This window comes from Aythya fuligula, chromosome 4 (genome assembly GCF_009819795.1).
Source record: "Aythya fuligula isolate bAytFul2 chromosome 4, bAytFul2.pri, whole genome shotgun sequence".
Lineage (NCBI taxonomy): Eukaryota > Metazoa > Chordata > Aves > Anseriformes > Anatidae > Aythya > Aythya fuligula.
In genome coordinates this window covers 15,591,850-15,618,085 of record NC_045562.1, presented here as the reverse complement: position 1 = coordinate 15,618,085, position 26,236 = coordinate 15,591,850, and the positions used below count along the sequence as shown (strand labels likewise).

Below are 26,236 nucleotides of genomic sequence, written 5' to 3'. Positions count from 1 at the left end.
AGGTTGTTTCAGATTAATCAGCTGCTATGTCGGGAAGAAACAAAGGCTGTAAGGGAATTGGGAAAGGAGGTACTAAGTGTTATCTCAAGGTGTCCCATGATAACATCCAAGGTATCACAAAACCTGCTGTTCCTCATCTGACTCGATGTGATGGTGTAAACCATATCCCTGGGCTCTCCTAGGGCGATAGGAGCTCGGTGCAAATGGAGAGCATGCTGTAGGGTGCCACTGTCCGTGGTGACCACACCAAGGGGACGCCTCTCACAAGGGCTCTGGAGAGCTGGGGTCACACACTGCATGGCTTCAGTGGCAAAACTTACATTGTTCCAGCTGGTTGATGTTATTAAGGTGAAAAATGTCTCTACTCAATGTCATCGCATCCCCACCGCTGCAGTGTCTGACACTGACAGCACAAGGAGCAAGGACACGTCCATTTGGTTCCCTTCCAGACAAAGAAGAGACAGTACCTAGGCCGACAATTTATATTTTTGTTAAATAACATGCCATGAACTATGTAATTCCCCGCAGCTAGGCTCACCTCTTTAATGAGGTAACTCCACACACAGCTTTGTCCCCAGGTAAGAAATGGGACCATTTACTCTTAGCCTACATGAAGCTCAAATGATACCTTGGATTTATGACAGTCGCTTCCTCTGCTAATGTCTTCCTCAACACATTGCAAAGATGAGGTCTCCAGAGCAGCAGTCTCTGTGACCTTATGGCCTGCCCTCTCTTTCAGGCTTGCTCTTGTTCATTTACTTGCATGTGTGTACTATGTTTTTCCCTCTCTGGCCCAAATACACCTCCTTTGCAGGAGACACACCTGCTAGTGTAGACCTTGCTGTGTTCTTTACCAGACTGACCCTCATGGAAAAAATCATACAGAGTGTAACCACACTTACAAGGAAGCTTAAAACACACTGCTGGGCAATCCTCATGTCTCTGAAATTTGAACGAAAGTTTCTGCCAGCAGGTTTTGCTGACCAAAACTTCTCACTCAGCCTACAGAAAACTGCAGTCATATGATCAAAGGGTCCTTGCTCCCCAGAAGAATTTGGACTGCCAGAGCTGCCCTGTTAAGGAAATGCCATAAAAAGCAGAAAGCCGGGTGTGTCTGGGCAGCTATCTGCCTCTTTTCATGCTATCATGCCTGCATGTAAGCGGGAGACAAAGGGGAAATCTGCAAGTCCACAATGCAAGGATTAGACTCTTTCTTTGCTAAGTCCAGGGCTGGTTTTCTCTGGAAGCAGAAAAAACAGGTGGAGAGACCGACTGCTGCTGAGTGCTCAGAGCTGTACTATGCCTCTGGGGTGAAATGGCAGCACTGAACAGAAAGAAAAGGCAGGGGGGGAAGGAAAGCCTGTCACTTGTTCACCTACGAGTTGGCCCCCTTCCTAATGATAACTACAAGTAAAATATACCTCCAAAATAGGCTATAAATGAGATTTTTGCTGAAGCATCCACATTTTTTTCACATGACAACAGCAGTTTTTATGGCACGTTTTCTCTGAATGTTTCCTGCTCCTGTGGCATGTGGGTACCTCCACGTTTGACACTGTTTGTAACACTAACATGCCTTTGGACAATGGGATTTATTTACCAGCCGCTGTCTGATCCTGCCTTGGAGATGCCCAGGCAGGCAGATAAAGACAAAGCAGACTGCTCCATGCCACAAAGCTTATGGCATGTGTGGAGAAGGCTAGCTGTGCTAGCACGAGGCTTTTTTGGGAAGGCTCAAGAGAAGTCCAGGCTGACACACATCACTGTGATGGCTGTAAGCCCACAGCAACTTCACCACGATGTTTTCTATGCTCTCAAGGGACAGCTGGGCCAGAGGATAAGAAAGATAGTGAGGCAGAGTGAGCTAACAGGTTTGGAGAGCACAGTTCACTCAGGGCTCACAGCCACTCTCTAATATTTTTAGTGTCCCCAACCCCCCTGAATCTCAAAGCATCCATCATGCTTTGAAAAACCCAAGTTCTCACTTGGCCTGTGCTGGCTGCAGCTCAAAGGACCATATCATATCACTCTCCTCAAGGTGCTCCAGGGGAACTGGAAAAGCAGCAAAGAACTGGCAACATGAAATCAAAAGATGAGAATTATTCACACTGCTTCGTCTCCCTTCACTTGTCACCCCCAACCTCCTGCTCCAGCAAAGCAGAGTCAAAAACTGCACCGGACACAAAGCCTTCCCTTTGTTCTCTAAAGACGAGAAGTCTTTTTATATTTAAATGAAAATCTGTCAAACTAATTAAGTGAAGATGTAATGGTCTCATTTTGTACTCATTAGAGAACATGGTAATGGCCATAAATTCCTCTGACGGAGCGTGTATGTGTGAACATGAATGTCTGGTAATGTCTCATAAACTTCAGGCCGGACTACGTCTTTTGTCTTTACATTAGAACTTCTAAGACAAACAAAAGCCCCAGTATTGCTTAAATTAGATGCAAAGTGCTATGTTACAGCAATATTATAAGCATGCTTCTTGTGCACACAAACAAACCGAGGGACTCCAGTGATGGTTCCCACCGTGACTGCAATGTGGCCCTTGTGTAGGTCTGTAATGCGATGCATTGTCCCAGACAGTGTACAATTTTCTGCTTGGAGATCTGTGGGCAATACAGCTCTTGCTGGGGGTTGCTCTGAATATACCGCCAGGGCATCCTCAATAGGATGAGACATTCTTGGCATTTCTTTGGTTTTTGATACCCACAGACAAAAGAAAGAAAGAAAAAGAAAGAAAACTAGCACACTGGAACAAATATGGATATACTGTATTATTATATTATATGTATATATTGTATTATTGTAACATGTATATATTGTATTCCATACATATGCATATATTTTATCTCATGTATAACATGTTATATATTTTATCTCATATATAACATGTTTCACATTCTTTTTTTACTTCTCTGTTTTCAGCAAAGAAGCTTTCCTTGTAGAAGGGAAAGGATAGGAATGGAAAGGAAAGGAACTAAGGATGGATAACTTTTGAAACAGAACTGTGTTGGAATTAAAACAGATTCCAGTCTGAATTAAACAAATGCAGGAAAAAAAAAAATCAGCATCAAAGACCATCTGTTGCTGCATGTTGGAGCTGAGGCAGAAAATATTCAGGAGCAATGTGGGTTTAATGGTAGACTTGGCAGCTAGAGGTCTTCTCCAGCCAAAGGGATTCTATGATTCTGGAGACCTGCTGTGTGCAGGAACAGCAACAGCAGCTGAATTTCACATAGAGAAATGGACCCCAGGACACCATGAGACAGAGGACACAGAGCTTGTTTTCTCACCAGGCACACTGGCTGCATTTAAATACAGATGGTGGATAAACTCTTGGATGGGACCAGGTTGCTAGAGGAAGACTAACACAGACCTGGTGATCGTTACTGTCCCCAGCATCCCCAGCTTCACCAGCTAGGAAAGACTGGAGCAGCAGTTCTCCTGTCCTGGGGCCAGCCACCACGTGGAGTCACAATGACATTTGCTGTCACGAGGGTTTTGTCCGAGCAGGTGCAGCAAGAGGCTGTTTGCTGAACTGCCTGCACTGGCCACAGGATGAAGCAAGATCTGAAATCAGGGGAATGGCTGAGATAGTCCAGAATTACAGAATCACAGAATCACAGAATTTCTAGGTTGGAAGAGACCTCAAGATCATAGAGTCCAACCTCTGACCTAACGCTAGCAGTCCCCACTAAACCACATCCCTATGTCTTGTGATGCTAGGAATGGGGAAGCATTTCTGGGGCTCAAGAAAGAGGAAGCTTCTGTGTGAACCTATCAGTAGCTGTTCCCCCAACAAAGCAGACTAGAGGCTTCAATTTTCTTGTGATTTAACAACTTTTGTGGCCAGCTCCTTGTTGTGTGAACAAAGGCAGACTGACCGTGAGGGAGAACTCCCCCTTCAGCAGGGGGCTTCATTAGACAGTTATTCTTCTGCTGCCATTTCTCTTCTCTACTCCTGAAACTTTGATGCTTTTCAGAATGGAAGAGTGTAATGAAATGATGCCAAAGGAAACGATTCATTTTCCATCCTCCCCCACCCCCAGAGAAGTTATTATAGTGCAATGATAAATGTTGCAGTACTACTGCAAAGAGACAGATTTCTGCTGAAGTACTCTCATACAAAGCTGTGAGATGAATGGATTTCATCTTTATGCCATGGGCTGGACTTTCAGGGGTTGTTACCAGGGTGCCAGGAAAAGCCAGGGAGCAAGTGATATTTACAGGGAGGAGAAATCTGAGTATCACAAGACGACTCTGCCTTTTGCATTATGCTGAGGCATTATGCTCTATGTAAAAGCACGATCAGGCCTCCAAAACTATGTGTAGAATGGAAGTACTCTACTTTTCACGGTTAGTATAAGCAGAATTTTGACTTATCTTCTAGGTTTTGAATCATGAGATCAAAAAAAGCTGAAAAGCAAAAAGCTTCACAGATCTCCTGAGTCAGAAGGCGGTCCTTCAAAGCGTTTATTGTACATCACATGAACTGGCAATAGCACTCTGTCTCGGCAAAGAACTAAGGCAGCGTTTCTGGTATCATCTTAAAACGTTCCTCAAAAGGGAGCAAAGTACAAAACACTGTAATAAATGCTGAAGAGAGTAAATGAGTTTGAACCTTAATAGAGCCTACAACTCTCCTTTACTGATCCCACTGCCAAAAAATAAAGCACTCCAACTCCTCTTCTTGAACTTACTGTGGGAGTGTCTGTGCGTGGCAGAATGATTTTATTTTATATTTACCATAGCCTTCAAATAAAGAACACAGCAAACCGAATAAATAAAAGGGATACCTTGATGCTAAAGTAGTTAAGATCGGTAGCTTGTTGTAAATTTGACCAGATTTAGTGTCTACTCAGTGGAGCTCATAACATCCATCAAGGCTTGCTCTTGTTCTTCACTTTGTCTAGCAAGACCAGAAATGCTAACAGCCTGTGCTTGTAGTTCAAGCTTGCAACTAACGGACCATGGTCCCCACCTGCTGAAAAAAAGTTTCTGGGGAAGAAGAAGAGATGAAGGGAGCACTGCAGAACCTATAAAAATATCCATATGGGCTCACTGAAGAGAGAAGAATGACTAGGGACACAAAGTGCTTGATGTTATGTGTTGTTTTCTATGCCTTACTCCCCTAGTTCTTCTGCAGGTCACCTACTGGAAAGGCAAGGCTGTAAGAGCACGGTTACGACTCAGTAAGCTGCTGATTAAAGCTAAAGCCTAAATCTCTTGTTGCAGAAGCTTTGCCATTTTCCCTGAAAGAGATCAAAAAGTAGAAGAAAAAACATATGAGGAGGTGAAAGGCTAATGGCTCCTGAAGATAGTTCTGCGTTGATAGGGCTGGGATTGTTTCTTCGAACAACGTTTCTCTCATTAAAAGCAGGTAGGTATCAGATTTTAATGACTTGTTTTTTCCCATCTCGGTAGGTCCAGAAAGACTTTACTTCCCTGTTCTCCGCAGCCGTCTTGCAGAAGAAATGCTTTACCTGCCTTCTTATCACAGTGAAATGATACCTGCACTTGGAAGCAGGATTTTTACCCTTCTCTACAACCTTAGGCAAATACAGCCAGTTCTCAGAGAGCTGACAGGAAGGCAAATCACCTACTGCAAACTGACAGCTGTCAAGTGATAATAAATACCTGTAACAGGGAGTATTTCATCCCCCTCCATGTAGCTATCAGCTTTCACTGAAATTATACTCTCCTCCCTGTGATCAAGCCACTATAGCTGTGTGCCCAGCTTCAAACGCAGCCTTGGGCACTGGGAAGGAGGGGGGCTGCTGTTTTTCCTTCCCTCATTTCTAGCACGACAGACTTTCCCGAATGGCATGAAACGCCTGCAAGGTTTCTTTCAGTCTGCAAGTTCCCTGACCACCGCCCCTGTCTTGTCTAGGGGGCTTTCTCTGCAAGTTTCTGTTGCTATTGCAAGAAATATAGAAGCAGGAACCACTAAAATAATCAATATGCTGTTTGGAAAAGCTCGATAGCTCTCGCTTCTTAATGCCTCACTTCAAACCTCTTGAAACCCTGAAGTAAAATTACAGCACAGAATTCCTTGTCTTAAAGGAATCAGATCGCTTGGCTGAAAACAATTCACTTCGCTGAGTCACGGCAAGCAGTTGAGCAATTTTCAGGAACGGGGCCACAGTCACTTGCCAGCAGGAAAAAACCTTAAGGTGTGGGGAGAAAAGAAGTCTGCATTTCAGAGGTGAACTTCCAGGGAAAAGGAAGGAGTAAAGCCGTTTGCTCGGACACACACAGCTGATTCCTATCCCTGCTGCTTGAATAAAGGCTCGGTCAGCATTAACCCTTCAGGTGGCACAGTATCAGCAAGCTGTTGGCATTAAGAGATGGGGTTCTGACGTGGCAAAATCTTTCCTGGTATAACAATCTGCATCTCTCCGAAGGACTGGTGATGCTGAGCTATCTGTAGCCTCCAAGAATCCGACCCCATCACTTGACTTTGTAGCAAAGCCGTTTAAGAAGAACATAACTGCTGTGGGGCCTCAGGAAAACGACACATACAACAAATCAGTGAGGTGGGGTGATTTGTGCCAGTTGTAACCTTGGCATCTGTAATAATAAGGCAAAAGAGGTCTGTGTTTTACCAAGACGGACAAACGAGTGGCTACACACCTACTGAAATACCTCACAGCAAATATGGACCTGCTGTTGATTTGAACCAAACGAGGTTTTGGCAAATACCAACGAATTACACACATCGGCTCATGTTCCTAGAACGTCATGGCTCAGAAAAGCAGAATGCCGCCCCACACCAGCCAGAGGCCGAGCTCTGTAAGCCCCTTTTCTCCTTCAGCACGCATCGCTCCGTAGCAGGAATCCCAGCCCCGCTCCCGCTTATTCATGAGGCTGCGTATGCAGGAGTGGGGAAGGGGGCAACGAAGAATTTCTTTATGAAAAAAAAAAAAAAGAAAAAAGAAAAAAAAAAGCAGCCCCATTCCTGAGACGCCGTTGCTATGGGCCTGCGGGGTTCACAACAGATGGCAGCGAGAGCCATCCCGCGCCTGGCTCTGAAGCTGTCCACTCAAGCATACCATTCGCATTCCCCGCATACCTCCGGCCCCGCCGCCGCTCGGCGCAGGGCAGCCCGTCCCCAAGACGCAAGACACAGAGCTGGGATGCGAGCAGAGGGATGACATCCAGCCCTTCCACCTCCTCTGCCTTTCGCCGTCCCTCCCGGGCGCTGCGTTTTCCCACAGTCGGGTCGCGATATCCGATTTCAACGCTTTGCTTTTCAGGGTTTCAATCACTGGGAGATTTGTTAATTGGAGGCTCGGTCCCGGAGGCTGCTGATTCCTGCATCCTTGTGCTGCTCTGGGTCAGGGTGAGAGGCAAAGGAGCCCCTGAGGGGCTGATCCAGAGCGGGGCTGTGCACCTTGCTGCTCAGCACGCCTCAGGACCCCTGCTTGTGGTGAGGAAGGTGGGAGCGAGGCAGAGATCCTCTTTGCTCTGGAGGACACCATCACATCCAAATCGCTTTAGGGGAGCACAGTTCAAAGCCAAGGTCACTGCCACAAGTTCTGCTGCCTAATAGGTGTTATTAACAGCTAAAAAGTGTAACAAAAAGAGGGAAAAATGATGTAAAGAAGTAAAAGAAGTACCAGGTGGGGTAAAACATGATTTACACAGCCTAAATGGCCAGGCATACAGAAGAGAGACACCAGAAGCAGCAGCAAGGAGCTCCAGGCACAGATTTCTCCCCTGCTGCTCCATCTAGGCTTACATGGGGCACGATCATCAGCCAGAGCACCCAAAACATGCAGGGACCAGTCGAGAAACCCGCTGCCATCCCTGCTGCTGGCGAGGCCATGGTCACAGCCTCGCCCTCTGCACCCTGCCAAACCAAGGAACCAAAGCGTGGCTCTGGCTGCACAGCAAAACCTTCCCGCGTCCCGGGGCACAACCAGGCCAACGAGAAGTCAGCCCGGCACCGCTCCCCCACACGGCTGACACTTAACCGTACCGTTCTGGTCTCCTAAACGCAAACAACAGCCGTGCTGGCTCTGCAGCAAGGAATTTGAATGCGGTTTGCCTGTCGCTTGCCGATCACACATCAGAGAGGGCTCTCCGGGGCTTATTTGCATTTGGCTGCTGGAGTCACTTTTTTCCCCGGGGTCTGGGTGAGGATGGAGACAAAGCGGCAGATGCCGGAGGCTGACCACGAAGCGCGGTGCCGGCCGTGTGCAGCTGCCCACGGGCATTGTGCGGGGCTGCTCGAGGCAGCCTGGGAAACTCGCTGCTCATCAGCAGGTCCAGCCCAAACCCTTCGCCCCTCTCCTTTACGGCCGGGACTCCTGAATGCTGCCGTTGCAAAGCACCGGGGGATAAAGTTGTTTTCTGCTTCCTTTCTTCCTGATGCAGACGAGGGGCAAGTGTTAAGTTTGAGGAAAGAGCATGACTTTTGCTAAAAGTCAGCTTGCGCGGCCGCATGTGCAGGCTTTTCTGTGCAGGCATGCAGGAAATTCTCCCTCCCTCTCTCACACACAATGGTTTAGATTTGGTATTTATGAGCTTAAGTTAGAAATAAAGGGGGAATGAAGTTTCCAGGTGGCTCTTTCTTTCTTTAATCTTTCCTACATTTCTCCCTCTCTTTTCTATCAGTCTTTAATCAAATTCCTGCTGTTACTTTTATTGAACAAAGGAGATGCTGGCACAGCCCTTAAGTGCCTGTGCACACGGGTTGCCCTCTAACAGCCAAGTTGCTACGATTTCTTGTTAAATGGTCCCTGCAGGCTCTAATTTCTAAAAAGCAGAAAGAAATGTCCAGGCTTTGGCAACTGAAGCAAATGTTAATATCTGATGTTTCTTCAGCCACTTGGGTTTCTGTGAGGCACTGCCTTTAACCCTTTGAAGGCTTTGGAAAGTCTTGTCTTGAAGACACCATAAAACAGACCATCTAGAGCACTAACAGCACCCCCAGGTGATTTTTTTTCCAAATCACTTAAGGGAAGTGACCACCAAATCTCTGTAATTCAGGCCACTAAGGCATCTCATCAGATCTCAGAAGCACATTCACCTTCCTTCACATTATGTGGTACAGGGCATCGAATCACACTGCTCAAGTCATTCCCAGGACAGAGAAGAAATATGCACCTGGATCATCTACAGCCCCATACGAAGAACACAGGAGATGTCAAACCACTCAAGCGGGCAGTGGATTAGGGCCCAAGGTAATCCGTTGCCTGTACAAGACTGTCCACACTAATTTGTAGCTGAGCTCTTGGCTTGTGATACGGTCTGCACGCAGCTCCCCTCAGGAGAGAGTCACAGCAGGTGGGAGATGCGAGCAGGGAAGAGCTGGTGCCCTCCTCTGCAGAGCTCCCGGCAGCCTTGCGGTGCATGGGTCCTCCATGGGAGGACAGGAGGCTCCTCACCTCACTGCAGCCTGGGAACATGCCCCTGTGTGCAGGCAGCAGGCTGTACTGCTGGGTGATGGGATCTGTGCTCCAGAACAGCCTCTTCCCATGTGCTGTGGGGCTCATGCAGAGCAGGTTTGCCCTTAAGAGCATGCAGTTAAGCAAATGTGTGATCCTGAGAGCAGGCAGATGCACGCAGGTGGCAGCATACCTGTGCCCACCATGCACACATCTTCCTCAGGCTGGGCAGTCGGCTTGTGAGAGGGCAGTGGGGACTGAGGACGGACAGCACGTGGTCAGTCCCTCCCCAGCCACACGTTTCTTTGAATTCGGTTTTAAAGAGCTGGCTCGTAAGCAAGGCAAAAGGAGGGAATTTGGGGCAGTCCAGAGGGACTGAGAATTGGCCACTGCAAGCAGTTCTAGTTTTACTGACAAAATCCCATTGCTCTTTAAATACTGGACTAATGAATGTGTATTAGGCAAGGCAGTGTGCTGTACTCACAATACGCTGCTGCTCCTGTGACCAGAACACTCTGTTTCAAGTTGCTTTTCTTAAGCAGATAACCTACAGCACAAAAATACCCCTCTCTACATAGACAGGGACCCAGACCCCACTATTCCACTAGAACCACTTCAATTGCACTGCCAACCTTCACTACATGGGCTGGATCACCAAACTGTGAAAAAATAAGGTACAGCGATTTCAGCAGCTAAAGATTTGGTCCATATTCACCCACAAAAAGCACAGACAAAGGAAACCTAAACTTTACCTTTAAAGATACCCTAGTAGCAATGAAAGAAGTAATTAGTTTAAAGATTAGTTAATGAGTTTGCTAAAGGAGTTAATGTCTCGGGAAATAATCAAAATCAAAGTTCAGTGAACTTAGTGTTATGATTCACATCCAACCCAACAGGGCGTACAGCTGTGCATAATACCCTACAGATCTTGAACAAACGTAAATTAGTGCAGGCCCATACAGGAGCTATACTCACTGCCATCTCATCAGTCTCTTCACATTCTCTTTCTGCTACCTGCAACGTGACTGCACAGATCAAACATCGCTATATCCCACCCTGCCTGGCTAGCCTGCCTATATCAAACATCGTCGCAAAGTATCTGTCTGGTTTGACACCCACTTTAAGCAACTTAACTGATAAAAGGTGAAGGCCAAAAGGAGCACCACTCACCTGAGCAGAGAGCCTTCTGGTCTGAAAAACTGGAAAATGTGCCCGCCACATCACTGTGTGTGTGTGAGTCTGATCCTCTGCTCATGAGACTCAGCGTCTTAAAAGCAGGGCATGATTTTTACCCACTGACACCAGGGGAGGTAATGGCCTTAAACATCCCCTCCAGCTCCCGAGGCTCTCCCAAGTTCACCTCCCTGCCAGCTTCGGGCACTTTTCTAGCACCAGATCGGCTTACACGGCTGCACACCTTGGCCAGTGGCAGCACCTGAGCAGCGGCACAGCGCTGGCTCCCCACCCGCTCGCTGTGAGCTTGCTCGCTCACCACAGCAGCTTTATCACCCCCACAGCACCGCCTGGCCGCTCGTCTGCCCTGCAGGCTGTGATGCTCGTGATGTTGAGCACCAAGAGGATCCCTAAGGCTCCTGTCCTCCCTCTCCCAAAGCCCTGCCGCGAGGTCTGGCTGCCCCTGCAAGCACAGAGCCGTGCCCGCTGTGCTCTGCTAGCGAGGGGCTGCTTACCTTGCAGGACAGCCGACAAAGCTCAGGTGTTCCCATCCCGGCGGAGGAGGCAGCCTGCCATTTGGGGAGCGCAGCCCTGGCCGGGGGAACGGCACAGCCGCCTGGGGGAGCGGAGCTTTAGAGATAACGCGGCGCGGATACAGGTGCTGCGCGCAGAGCCACCTCGGCGCTAATCCCGCAGTAAAAAGCAGGAGGTTTGCTCAGCACAGGCAGCTCAGATTACTGCCCTCCTACCAAGCAGTCGTCAGCAGGCCTGACGGACAGGAGCAGAGAGCGTGAGGAAAGGGGAAATGCGCTGAGTGAAAGTGCCGGCAGCTCTGTCCTGGCTGCCGCGCATCCCTGGCTGCCCCCCTCCTGTAATTAACGCCGGGCAGTTTGGGGGGAGAAGGGAGAAAAGAAACTTACATTTACTAAGCGCTTTCGGCCACCCCAACATTATTTAGTGTTTCTTTTGAAACTCACCGCCCTAATCTCATCTGAAGAAAGCGTCAGTGAGGGCTGGGGATAAAATCCCGTAGTGGAGGAGAGGGGTAGCAGGGCCAGCAGGCTCTTGCTCACTGCCTCGCATGGCAGGGCACAGTAACTCAGCTGCAGGGTCAGGGTTGAAAACGCTGCCCACAGCGGCTCCCTTCTGCCAGCCGGCCGCTCTGTGGGTCCCCCTGCACGTAGCTCTCCGCATGATGCCCATGGATGCCCAGCAGAAAACCTGCCACGCTGGGCATATCTGGAATAAGAGGCCGTTGGCCTGGCACTGCCCGGCTGCAGGAGGCTGGGCTGCCCTGTACCCGGCCGGGCTGGCTGAACATCCAGGAGAACGCTGACAACAGGCATTAAATAGATGCTACATGGTGTGCTCAGTCTGGGGCTCCTCACTACAAGAAGGATACTGAGTTGTTTGAGCATGTCCAGAGAAGAGCAGTGGGTCTGCTGAAGGGAGGAGAAAACAAGGCGTAGGAGTGACTGAGGGAACTGGGGCTGTTCAGTCCCGAGGAGGCTGAGGGCAGACCTCACCGTGTTCCACGGCCTGAAAGGAGGCTGCAATGAGGAGGGAGCCGGTCCCTTTTCTCAGGTGACAAGTGATAGGACCTGAGGAAACTGTCTCAAGTTGCACCAGCGAGGTTTAGATTGGACATTAGAAAGAATTTCTTCGTGGGGAGGGTGGGCAAGCATTGGACCGGGCTGCCCAGGAAAGTGATGGAGTCCCCATCCCTGCAGGTGTTCCAGAAACGTGTGGACGTGGCACTAAGGGACATGGTTTAGTGATGGGACTTGATGATCCTGAAGGTCTTTTCCAACCCAAGCAATTCTATGATTCTGTAGATTAAATTAACCTGTTTTTCCTGAAGGGACAAAATGTTTCATTCCAGGCCAAACAGAACACACTGTTTCACTTCCACTTCACCCTAAATATTTTTTCCAGTTCAGCTGTTAGATCAAAACATATATTATTCACCATTTTGCCTATAATTTTTACCATTTTTTCTCTGCTGCAATATTCCCTTCAGCTCAGCATCACCCTCTTCCACGCAGTTAAGTTCCTGACGCCCTACAGGGAAGGAGAGCTGTGTCTCCCATTTATAAAGGGTGAGTGAGGAGTAATGCCACATACAAATATCTATCAGCAAGAGGAACTGAACCTAGTTCCCCAGGGAACACCAGCACCCTGGCAGAATTCCCCATCTCCCCAGGACAGAGAGAGGATGGCTCTCTCTTGCTGCCTCCATTCTCCTCCTGCAACTCCACCTCAGAACAGCAGTAATTTTAAGAGGCCCAGTAAACAGCAGACTGAGAAGTAACCTGAGAAGAGTTAACTGGCTCTTTTCAGCCTCGGGAAGCTGTATTTTTGTAACCAATATTTCTGATTTTAATTAGCTTAGGCATTGTTTAATAGAAAACAAACGTTATGGTGTATTTATGCAGGTATAACCTCCCCGAGAATGCTTTACATACATGTTCCGAAGGCTGATGCCATCTCGCCTCTAACGCCAAAGTCAAAGCAAGCAGAAAGCTGAAGAAAGGGGTTTTGAACGAAATTGCTCTATATTCACTGATGCAGCCAATGTTTGGGCCAGGCGCATCCATGTGACTGCTCTTTGTCCAACTCCATTTGTGCAAGGGAGAGAGGCTGCCTTTCGCTAGGAACAGGAAGACCTGTGCATATAAAAGACCAAACGATACAGCCTGTGCAGTCTCTCTTCTTCATTATTCTTTTGACTGAGATACTCCATTCACCCAGCCACAAGGGAGGAACAATGCCATCGGGTTCGGATGACCCATACAAGCCCATTCATTAAAACACGTGAAGTAGTTACAGCGACCACTTCACCCCAACGTCTGTTTTACAGCAGTAAATCCAGGCAAACTCCACTTGTAACAGGAGGATTACGTTAGCTTTCATTAGCCTTTCCTGACCCTATCTCTCTTCCAAAGGAAACCTTGGATCAAGCAGTAAAAGCCTGGACAAGTTTTTCAGAAATTGTTTTATATTCCAGGGTAATTAGCTCAGCTGAGCAAAGTAAATATTTAACCCAGCTAAGGATATGTATACATCAACACATATCCATGTCACGCAACTTACAAATCCCTTACAAACCAACCATATTTATAGGCAGCTCTTGAAATCAAAGCCATGCAACTGGAGCTTCTCACAATAAAGATGACAAAACGTACTTATTCTCACTGCTCCCCCAGCAGCTGTGCTGTGAAGCTGTCATCCTGCAGTCCCGTGCACCTGGACAGGTAACCCAAACCTTGTGCAAGTCCAGGTATTTGCCCCATGGACTAAAGGTCAGCCTAGACACAATCCCAGATACAGAAGAGAGGCCCGGATCAGTCAGAGAACACATGCTTGCTTGTTTGCATTTCCATACTATCGTGATCTGATCCAGCTCCAACCTAATCCTCAGGAAATTCCAAAAGAAGGGGATTCACACCCTAAAAAGCACTTTGTCCAGCACTGGCAGAGATTTCCCAGCTTTTCCAGTGTCACTTTCTGACAAATCAAACCCCAGCCCGATTACTGCCTGAAGAAGGCAAACTAATCCAAATGCACTTGGTGAAAGAGGCAGCTAATGCAGAGTGGCAGTGGCTAGAAATTGTTGTGTTTCTAAAACAGGCTCAGGTGAGGGGTCAGCCTTTAATGTCCTATACAGCCTAACACTTTACGGTGGCCGGCATCTTTTTTTTAAGGCATTTTCTCACTGTCCCCATCAGACGCCTAGATCTTTTTTTTCAAAAATGGTATCTAGATCTTCTCCACGCTTACCATGTTTCACTGTGGGAAATTTCCTAAAAGCCTGGCAGCCCTAAGCTGTAGCTAATTAAATCCTAGACAGTAAGCCCATTGCCAGTGATTTCAAAATTACATTCTGTTCATCTCTTAGCTGTCTGCCCTGTGTTTCATACTGACCTTTCCTAATGATATAGGGACCGCAAACGTTTTGATGAAATGAAGAGAAAACTCCTCTAATGAAACAGTGATGCTTGAGATAGTTAAAAACTTGACAGTTTGATCCAACACACGGACAAATTTTAAAGCCTTTAGTTAGCTGGGAACCTGCTGTGCTGATCTCAGAAATGCTGTATAAATGACACGTCAGGCCTTTGGCTGATGGCACCCATCTGCATCACCTGAGGACCTGTCTCATCACGTAAGACTTCACTGAAGGCTCATTTTTATGTGTGTTTAAAAGATGCACTGTAAAAGAGCCCAAAAACTTCATGGAACAGAGCCTCAGCAACACCTGGCAGACAGGAGAGGGGAGCAGGGGCAGAGTAGAAAGCTGTGGAGGAATTCACAACTCAACATACAACAGCGCGAGTCACAAGACCACCCTGCCAGCCCTTTACCGCTGCTAATGCCAGCTTTGGCCTCCCCAGCTGTCAGTCTTACAACTTCCATGTGTACCAAACCTCCCTTTCTCCTGTTCCCCCAGTCATCATCGCTGAGCAAAAACTAGCCCCAGCGCAGAGCAGCTCTTTGGAAACACGCTCCTACATTGCTGAAGAGCGGGGAGGGAGCCAGTGCCTTTTCTAATTAAATTTCATTCACAAAACTTGGATTTATTTGATGCAATTTTTTGGCGCGCTGTCAAATACGACACAAAATTACATTAGTGTCATAAGAGGAAAGGATTAGTCCAAAGAGTTCTTTGAAGAACTGTGTTGGCACTTGGCTTTTTGTAAAAATGCCAGCAGCTTCCCCTCGCTCTAGGAACAGCCCATTTTCTCCTGGTCAATGAGGGAAATCACTGCTCAGTGAGGGTCTGAGCCAAAGCCTTTCTGAGTCTGTGGGAATCTTTCCACCAATTTCCACGGGCTCCAGTCGGCCCTGAGCCTCAGATGTCAGTCGGACTGACATCTTCCTCCCACACTTCCATACTTCCCTATGGTCATTTATCAGCTAGAGTAAAAGTCTATTTTTTTGTTTGTTTTTCCATTTTTTAAAGAAAGTCTTAGTTATAGCAATTGGCTGCTGAAAGAAAAATCACTTTATAGCTATGGCATGGGTATACGTGTTAGAAAATGGCTGAGTTTAATTCCTAATCTTGCCAGAGGGGTCTTAAAATGAGTTAACTGGGACCAGATTTGTCTGAGAACACATCACTGTCCATACCATGGTAGAACAGAGGCCCACATATCCCAGCATCTTCTCCCTGACAGTGCCCAAAAGCAGACACATCACGAAGAGAGAGGAGCAGAACAAATACAAATATGTGCACAATGTCCTGCCAGCCCCGGGAGGCAGCCCCTGCCATGGGGCTGGTGTTTGCAGGGGGTGTATTCCTGGTGAATACACCTCCTGGGTGAGCTCTGCACCCGCTCAGTGCCTGAATTAGCCAGCTTCCTCCGACGCCCCTGGTCTCAGTGCCACGCTGTGTTTCTCCTCCCAGCATCTCTCCCACGGCTCATTGTTCAGACAAGGGGGCACGGGAACAGGGCTGTGCCAAGAGAATAAGCTGAAAAAAAACAAGTCCTGGGGGAGATCTGCAGAGAAGTATGAAAACGAACACACAGATTACAGTTATAGCCATGGATAAGCTTAATCCTTTCTTTTGGTACAGTTTTTAGCACAAAAGGAAAACGAGGATAGTGTTTTCTGTCACTACTCCTCCTTTACACGACTTGCATATTTAGCCTGAAGGCACTGTGAGATGGGAACAGATTGCAGGCACTGTTTGGGGCAGACACAAACTACCAGTTACTGAAAGCAGAACGTAACTGTCTTGAATACTGATCTTTGCTATGTCTTCATCTCTGTGTTTAGTGTTTACTTATACCTCACTACATGTATAAAACTGCCCCAGAAAGTGAGAAATGCAGACAAATGTCTTTCACTCTACATAAAATACACAATGAGAAGTGGGTAAGCGTGCACCTGTGGGACAGCTGGAATCAGGAGCAGCAGCAGCCAGGCACTTTATTTGCTGAATCTATCTCAGCAGTGATGGCCAGCACCGAGCCCCCAGCACCAGCTCCCCACTCCAGCTATCACTGACTCACGTGAGCAGATTCACTCATGGGTTGCTGCTAAGGACAAGGCTGATGGAGGGCTCTTACCTCAGCAGTGCTATGCTTGTGTGCCATCAGGTCCCACGTTGAGCCTCAGGAGCACAAGATTTTATGGCAGCTACATGCTTCAGGAATGGAATGTGCTTCATCTTTGATACAAGACTATATATGCTACCTACATAATATTTGAACAGACTTCCTACAGTAGCTTGTATCTGTATGATAGGACATTTCCTAAAAACGTGTTTCACATCTTGGAGGCATGCAGCATGTTTTGCTGAAGACCGTGGATATTTGAGATTTTTGCTTCATGCAGTCTCACTAGCTGTGCAGATGCAAGAATCATCATTGCAGACCCTCACATCCCAGGTTGGAGCCTACCAACACCCGAGGAGAGCTCTACAGGACCCGAGCATTTCAGCGTGTACCGAGTACGGACCTACAACATCAGTCATTCTCTGCAGAGAAATTTTTCCACTAACAAATTTTAATCGAGCTTTGCATTCATTAACCAAGACCAATGCTGGATCCACGAGTTTAGAGAATCACAGGCCCGAATACTGACCTGAGGTAACTCATCTGAATGCCACTCAAGCCAACGGAGCTGGTTTACGCCCACTGAGAGCGCAGACCAAACTGCCCATGGCAAGCTGACTTCACGACACACTGATGTCTCAACAACTTCATGTTTTCACCTCTGCCCTCCCTGCACCAGGCAACAGCGAACACCACAGCAACTCGAAGGAATGGCTTGTAGGAGGCCCTAGTTCAAGCAGCGCTTGTGCTCGAAAGGGTGTTAGGAAGGAGAGCTGTCGTCCCTGTGGCTGCTGTTGCCTGCAGCATGATATTCACAGAGCAGCTACATTTGCCATCATGCCTCACTGATCTAATTGCTGCTGTTATGAACATGTTGAATGTAAAACTATGTAAACAGTGTGACGCTCTGACAGCCATTCTTGCTTACTGACCTGTGGAAAAGTCTATTTTTGGCAGCTGCTGTAGGCCACTATGGTCGTTGTAAAGCAGACAAGGCAGCGCACGCATTTTGAGCCTTATCTTCAGCCGACATAAGCGTGCACAGTAGAGTCAGATTGAATTGATACAGCTGAAAGGGTCTGGGACTTTTTACATTGCATCCAACTTGCTTAGGTACTCAAGTTGGACAGGAAGCAACAGAAGAAACCAAACTGGGGAAAAAAAAAAAAAAATCAAACAAAAAAACACCTTCCACAATTAAACTGAGCATTATTTCTATGGCTTGTAGCTTTAGCTTTCAAACCCTCAGTCTCCTCCAGCTGGTTAAAGATCAGCTGAGTATCAAAAACTATCTAAGGCGGTTTGCTGAGGACAGTACGCAAGACTCCTCCGATGAAATTAAACAAACTGGTCTCTTCAGTTCCTCATAGTGATTCACAACTGACTGTTGCCAATCTGGCAAGCCATGAGCAAAAAGATCTCCCCAGCATCAGCCTGTGGATGCCTCAGGCTTGATGGAGCTGGTTCTGCTCACACCTGCAGTCAGAGGCATTTGTCACCAGCAGTGATATAAATATACTGAAGACTATCATGGGAAATACTTGTGGAGAGCCTTGCTTCTTGGCTCACTCCCGTAGTCTGTCAGCAGTGGAGGGACAGTTCCTTCTTCCCTGTAGCACGCTGCTATCTTGTCTCTTTGCCCAGTGATAATTCTTAAGGCTGTTCCCCTCACTCACTATTTATCCATGGCAATTTGATCTGGCTAGCAGGATTGAGTGCTCAAAACAGCAGTATTCTTTCTGTCTGATTGCTTGGGTCTGAAATGTGTCAGAATGAAATGGATGTGCTTTCTCTTGAGCCAGCAGGCAGAAATGTCCTGAAAAGCCCTGTATTGAAAAGTAGGAAAGGGGAAGGAGAAGCAGGGGATTTTGCTGTGTAGTTCTGAACATCTTACGCATCACACCTCAGAAAAAGGACTAGAATAGACCACCACACTGAATCCACCTTGCCAGCAGCAAGCACCACAAATTACTTATTACAACAGCAGGGGATGTGAGGCCAGAAACTGTAACTCGGTGTAGCAGGGAGTGGAAAGTGCACCTAAGGTGCACTCACTAGGGCTCTGTAACTCTCTGACATGCAAAGCACCTCACTCTGGCTTATTCAGGCTTCAGCACAATAAATGTGAAGCATCAGCAAGCTTCTCCAGGGCACAGCAGCTGCAGACCTGGGGTCTACAGGAATACACAAATACATACTTACCTGAGTCTGCTGTCCTGAATGAACGGGCAAAACAAGTACAGGGAAGAAGCAAGAAATGGGCATAAAGAAACAAATGGGCTTTAGGAACAGCCTCTTAGATGAGTTAAGATACAAGCAGCCTTGTTAGGGAACCAAAGGAAAGCTGAACACGCTCATAAACTGTCATCGAGGGCTCCTGAGCTAACAATGATACACAGAAAATGCAACTAGAGAGCATCCTTGAAAAAACATTCACCAGACATCTCCCAAATAAGGATCATCTCAGGGATTAGGCACAGTATTTACTTAGCACTAGGGTTCACTTTCTGCTTCTGCAGAGATCTTCTATGTCATATCAAGCAAATCATTCAATCACTCTCTGCCTCAGCTTCTCATCTGCGAATGGACCAGTTATACTTTATCTGGCTGCTAAAGGCTGTTAACCCTCCAGAAGAGGAATTGCCATTTAGTAGGAGTTTGCCAAGAGGCAGCACAAAAGGCTCCTTTCCAGCTCTGAGCAAGAGATGTAGCAAACCCGAAATGCAGTTATTCTGACCGCTAAGTCTCCTGCAGCTCTCACACATGCCAACGCAAACCACCCCGTCTGTTGATCTTTACATTGCAACATCATATGCTAACAACCTGAAGATATTTACAAAAGGATGTCTTGGGTGGCCTAATCTACGTGGCTTTGCCACATCCCTGTCCCATGACTGCAGCGTAACTGCTTTTGGTACCACCTGCACAGGACAGAAATCCAAATGGCAGTTCAGGGTATAGGTTTACTTTCCATAGTGGTAGACTTTAGTAACCCTTTTCACTGCCATTCTTTCAGTCACATATTGATACATTTACACTACTCCCTTCAGTGCTGATCAATTTACTTTTGGTCCGGAAAGAATCAGCTCACCGCATCTTTCAACAGCTTGGGATCACTGTGGTCTTGTCTGCTCTGGGTTTCCAGACACTTACTCTGATCTCACTGACACAGATGTTACAGAGGCAAACACTGTGTTTAACGACAGTTTACTTCTCTGCAAAACTGTAAAACACCTTTCTCTGACAATTCATCTCTTGTGCTAGGGAAGCATGGGGAGGCGCTAACCTCTGGAAAAGGCTGTAACTTTGATTTTGAAGCAATGGACTAGACACCTCTCTTTCAAAACCAGATCCAGGGCCTATGAAGTGTTTGTAATGGGTAAGGTGCTTCTTCTTCTGAATTATTCTTCACACATTTGAATTAAAAAGATGTTAGCAAAGCCAAACTTGCCTGAAGTTGTCATGATTCCAAATCCACGTTAAGCTTATGAGCAAGGAAGTAGAAAGCTCATAAATTCACAACTTCACGTGTGTCTCCTTCTGCAAGTTCCTCCCCAGCATCAGCAGGATGTTTGCACAGAAGTAAAAGGCAGACTAAGGTCTTCATACACTACCTACTCTGGTGCTGCTCATTGGTTTATAACCATTCATTTATATTCAGTATCGCTGTAAGATAAGCCATTTTTCTCATTTCTATTTATTCTCCTCTTTCCTCTCAGACTGAATTTTCTCTGGTTTTCTCTTCACATTCCCAATATTGCAAATGTTACCACTCTTTTCCTTCACTAAAGTGCCCAATAACAAAATGGTGACTACAGATGCTGATGGATCAGTACCAAGCTTTGCAGATGACATTCCGAGGAAAATAACAGAATATTGCATCAAACCATCTGCAGACCCAGCAAGGTATTGCAACATTAATTTTTGTTTAATAACATGTAAAGGCGCACGCTACTGCAATAGGCACTAAAAGCTTACCTTTGTCCTAGAAAAAAAAACACTGAGATTAAATAGCAATCTGCGTATGCTATGCAGGCAACACAAATATATGGAGTGGTTCAAATGTACTCTGTATGTCCTTTGATGTTCTTCCTACAAAACATCTGAATAAAAAATCCAAGCTTTCTGTCTGTTGTGATGTCTCGTGTCTTCATCACACCGCTAAAGACAGCTCCTGAGGTTTTTAATGTGAGAAACAAACAATCAAACCTTCAAAAACATGCTGACCTTGAATAGGCTTTGGAGAGAACCAAAAAGACAGACAACAAGCAGACTTTGCTATTGTTTGTGTATGACTTTCAAGGGGTAAAGTCCATGTCCGTATGCATTTGTGTCACTCCCTAAGCAAGAGTTCTCATGAATCCTGAAATCACACACTGAAAATTCACGTCACAGATGACTGTTCAGAGAACGTTAGGACTGCTGCTATTTGCAGCAAGCAAACCTAATCCACTTGAGTTAAATTGTCACGAGCAACTTACAAAAACCAGTACCTTAGGCACTCCAAACATAATTTATTTTCAGTCAATGTAGTACTGCAAAGCATTTTCTTCTTGTCCACGTAACAAAAACCAAACCCCAAACGGGGTTGTTGAAGCACATTAGTGCTTCCTTTACCAGTCCTAATGGCTAAACACATTAGGTCTGGGGTAAAGATAACCTGCACATATTTGGTGCTGTAGCTTTATCTCAAGTCTGGCTTGCAAACCTTTGTTTGTTCACATTTTATCACATAGATAGCAGCCTGCCCAGCAGCATCCCTCTATGTGAGATGAAGGCTTTATGTGGCTGATATTCTGTAATGAGTTGCTTTCCTTAATTTCTTTTGCATCTAGCTACATTTCATTAAATATTGTTGGAAGCTTTTATTAAATGTAGAAGCTCACTTTCCTCTCACTACTTTCCTATTTCCCACCATTCTCCTCTGGGATCTTTCTTTTATCCCTTCTCTTGCACTGGAGAGAAAATCTTAGTCTTTTACCTTGTCATCAGCTGGCCAAAGAGCAGAGACCTGCCACCTTTGGGGACTGGGAGAATTCAGGCAACCTCTAACTGACTACCCACAAAACAGTCAGACCTCACATTTTTTTCTTTTGCTACTTTCTCAGCCCATGCCAGCACTGCAGGGGCAGCTGGGACTATGTTGAATCACCTGAAGGATGGGCTCTTAGCTCTTAATTGTAATTTTTCAGTTTTAAGTTTATGGTTTATGGATTTACTGAGCTTTAAATGTGCTTTGAAGAACCTTGGCAAGAGGGTATTATGTGAATGTAATACCTCTTAAAGTAAGTGTGATACAGTATTCCAAACAAGGAAAACATCAAATACCCCTGAAAATTCCTTTTAAAAGGAGAAGAAAAGCTGAAAAGGCCTTAGGAACTTAAAAATAATGGAGAAAGGAACCATTAAGCTACACTGTGAAGTATAATTTTGAAATATATAAAACACTGGTGGCTGATTCTTAACTTTTTGCGAGGTTGATCACTTCCTCCTTCAATAACTGATCACCTTCAATAAGAGTAATGTGACCAATGTCCTTTAGGATTGGCTACATGAACTGGGTGTCTCGTGATTCCTCCTGCATGTGAAAAAACAGTCACGGACGTGAAGAAGCAGCTCATTTTCTCTTTTAGCTTGAGAGACCTCAAAACTTTGTAAGAAATGTCTTCCACTCATTCAGGCATTTCCCAAGGAAATATTAGGAACTGTTGAATTTTGTCCTGGCTATGACACTGCTGACTTTGAGTACCTCACTTCTGCTTGTAAGCACATACAGATGCATACATAGATATCAATGTTTTTATGTACATGCACATGTGTGAATACATATCCAGACAGAGACAGAGTTTTTATCACTCCCTGGGACTCCAAGGTCTGCAAACTTGATTTTTCTTGTTCCCTTTTCTCATTCCTTTTATTTTTTCCCTCCCAAGTAGACAGTATAAACCTGAGAAAAAAATCACTTTAGACCAAAGAGAACCAGTTAATTCACTATTTCACATCAGCAAAACTAAATTGAGATGTGACAGAAAAATGTTAGCTTGAATTGAACATTTGTTCAGTCAGTACTGATTACAATTTACATGGATCTTAAGTAAAAGCCATTTGTTTTTTGGAAAACACTCAAGCTGCAATCAACTGCATTTGCAAATATCCTCCCAGTGGATACAAACGATCTACCAGTTCAGTATATGAAGATCCAGATTTTGTCATAAGGCCATTGTCAGTACCTGAAGACGCTTCATGTAAACAACACAATACAGCCAGCAGAGCATGAAATATACTCCAGAAAACAGAAGGGTGTCTGAGCCCTTCATGCCTGCCCTATTCAGACATTACCCCTCGGATGTTAGCCAGTTGTTCCAACTTAGTGACTCATGCTGACACCTTTTGTTTTGCTAATGACAGCTCCTCAGCTATGCTGATCTTGACCCAGATTCCTCTCTGGCTGAGCATGGAAATTCAGGACAGAGCACTCCATGAAGTGATACCAGCTATCACCTAACTGGCACAGAAAAAGACTGTTTGGACATGCCAGCACTAGGAAACATACAGGATGCATCTCTATTAAGGTCTTAAGACCACAATTTTAGATCCAAACGTCTGTGATTCAAAGTGGACATAAAGTTCTGTGGCTTGACCCTATCACAAACATTTATTCTTCATACCTCCAGAAGGTATTGGCAAATTTTGTGTAGCTGAGTTAAGCGCAGCACACCACCAGACCCAGCATGCAGGCATTGCTACTCATTACCCTTTACAAGGCCTTTGGCAGCCAGGGAAATGGATGTGTGAGGAAAGATCGCTCATTCAGTGATAATACAGAGGTTGCTGCTAAAAAGATGCAGGTGAAGTGGCTGCTCTTCCCCCTGGATCGCACCCTGAGTGCCATACTGATCAAGCTGCTCTCTGTCAGCATGGCAACTCTATCACTTACCTGCGGAACATTAAACAGCTCCAAATCCTGTTGTGGCCAGTGGAAATCTTTGTGCTGTCACAGTGACCGTGATAAAACAGAGCAAATGAGGCAGGAGCTATGTACAGAATTGCCACCCTTTTGAATGAAGCCCCCGGTACTTTAAAGGACGAAGGGGGACTGCCTGTAAATCTGAACAGGATTCCTGGACTGCCAGGTGGCGGGATAGCAGTGGAAGACATTTGGATAAGTAGTTCACATACTTGGATGCAATAGTGACAAAGGAGTCATAGAAATGTTTGCAGAAAGGAACAAATGATTGCCCTCGGGCTCATGCCTGTGTGCTTAAAACAAGGCTACTGCCAAGATCAGGCTGTAGGCATTCAGCTGGAGATGTGAGGGGGGTGGTTGTGGTACCCTGCAGGGCAGGAGAGAGGGAGTGTTGTGTCTTGCCTACCTGCGGACGACTAGCTTCAGTTTCTTGTAGGACCCTTTCACCAGGGAGATGGCCTCTCTCCTGGAGCTGCTCAGTTCCACCTCATTGATGTTCACCACCTCGTCACCAGCCTGCAGCTTGGAAGGCAGGGAGTCTGCTTTACCTCCCTCTTCGATCTGCACAGGAAAGAGAGAAAGCGATGGTGAGGCACGCCTATTTGGAAGCAGTAATTGCCAGCAAAACGGTGATGGAACATCTCCTGATAAGAGCACCCCAGCATGAGCCCAAGGGCCAAGCCTGGATTAAAAGACCTTTGATGTGATTTTCTGGTTCAGGCTCCTCTGCATGATCTGACTGCCCGGTTAACAACAGCTTGCTGCTTAGAGGCCAGCAACAGAGCAGATGCACACAGGTGTATGCAGTTAGTAACATGCAGCAGCTCTGCAGGGTTTTTCAGCTAGGGATTTCAAAGAACAGTAAAAAAGGAAATAGAAAGTTATTTTAATTTTATGAGAAGGTAAGTATCTTGCCCAAGGCTATGCAGTGGCAAATCCAGAAGGAGAATCCTAGGGCACTTTCCTCTTGGTTTTGTATAGTCCACTGTGTATGCTGTGTAGTCTTCAATGCCCATTGGTTCTCCATCAGTGTGCCAGCAGCAATGTACCAAGTCTGCACAGAAGTGAGAGACAGGGCAGAGGAGAAGGAAACAGGGCCCAGAATCTCGGACTCCTGCCCCTGTGCGAAGTGAGAGGTTCATACTGACAGAGCGATACTGAGTATTAGCAGAGGACAAGGTTACATACATACAACACACTGAATCCTGAGCTTCTGCAGAATGAAATGCAACCAAAATAGCTTTTATTACAAAACTTGCCACCACAGAATCTGATATTCAAAGCACCCAGCAGTCCATGTTCAACAGAAGCTGTAACTGGTGTTAGCAATTGTCTCGTGAGCCACAACAAATTACAACGTCTTATGGCACCCTGGAAGTATAACCTCTTCTGTCAGTCCTTCACCTCCCCAGACATCACACCAAAACAAAAACTGGATTCAGACTCTGATCTAGTGAGCAGACGTAGTATTTGCAGGGGTGCCACTTTCTGAGAAGTGAAACTGCACGCACACTTCTACAAGCTACTTTTACTTCAAGCCACATCGGGTAAGGTGTAATTGAGCCACAACTCAAACAAGAAGCTCAGCTCGTGCAGACACATTACCCAGACCTTTTACTAGTACATTAGTTTCAGTGTAAGTGGTGATTTCTCACAGGCTAAGCCAGTCTGTTCTTCTGAACAACAGTTCTCCAGCTCCTGTATTTTGTAACACTTAAAATCTGACTTCCACAAACATTAGCTAATCAGTTCTCCTACCTCCCTACACAGGTAGGTAAAAATCATTGGTATTCATCCTACCAGGAAGTCCTTCCACTAATGAATGATTTTTTTTTCTTTTCTTTGTGAGAATGGATAAAACCACAGGAATGAGACTTCATATAAAGAGTCTTGTATCACATTTAACAGGAAGGGCGAGAGATGAAACATTAGACCTTGCTGCCAGCACAAATAAATAACAAACGAAAAAATCGCTCCAGTTTGTTGCTGCTGTAAAGAAACACAGGTGGGTAGCATTTAAACTAAGTAAAATAGACTGGGACAATACAGGTTAGATTAACCTGCAATACAAGAAACAGAAGGGAGTTTGTTTATTGTCTTTTCTTTTTTTTTTTCTTTGTTATGTTAGATCACATATAATAGAAAAAAGGCATTCTTGGACCAGTACAAATTTGTACTTGTACCCTGTAACAAATATCATCTACTTCAAAGGCTGAGACACTCATCAGAAGCATTTGTATTAACTTCTGCCTTGAGGAACTCTGGGCATAAAAAATGGCCAGTTGAAAAATCATGATCTGTGCTTTATTCTCTACTAAGTCCCGATTTTATTTATTTATTCGGGTTTTTAAACTCCACAGGATCACTATTTTAGGGTTCTCTTTGGAACCATGGGGGCTAGATTTTTGTTTTCCTCTCTTTTTTTTTAGTGAAAATGGGTATTTGGATTCTTCCATAATTACCATTATAAATAACCTGAAATCAAAGGCCTCAACGAAACACTAAAATCCACAATACTCCTGGTAAGGTTGCTAACATTATGAACAGCTCTAAAATAAATCTGTCTTTGACAACTGATGTGTTCCAGCTTATGCTTATGCCAGGGGCTCTTAAACTGCAGTCTGCAAGGCCATGTAGC

At 45.9% G+C, this 26,236-nt stretch overlaps 1 protein-coding gene across 1 annotated transcript in view; it reads right to left on the bottom strand.

Moving 5' to 3' along the window:
- Window positions 1-26,236, bottom strand: part of SHROOM3 (shroom family member 3) — a 138,574-nt gene that overhangs the window by 74,034 nt on the left and 38,304 nt on the right. Inside the window, exon 2 of the mRNA XM_032187178.1 lies at window positions 24,005-24,159. Coding sequence (XP_032043069.1) covers window positions 24,005-24,159 — 155 coding nt within the window. The remainder of the gene's footprint in view (window positions 1-24,004; window positions 24,160-26,236) is intronic.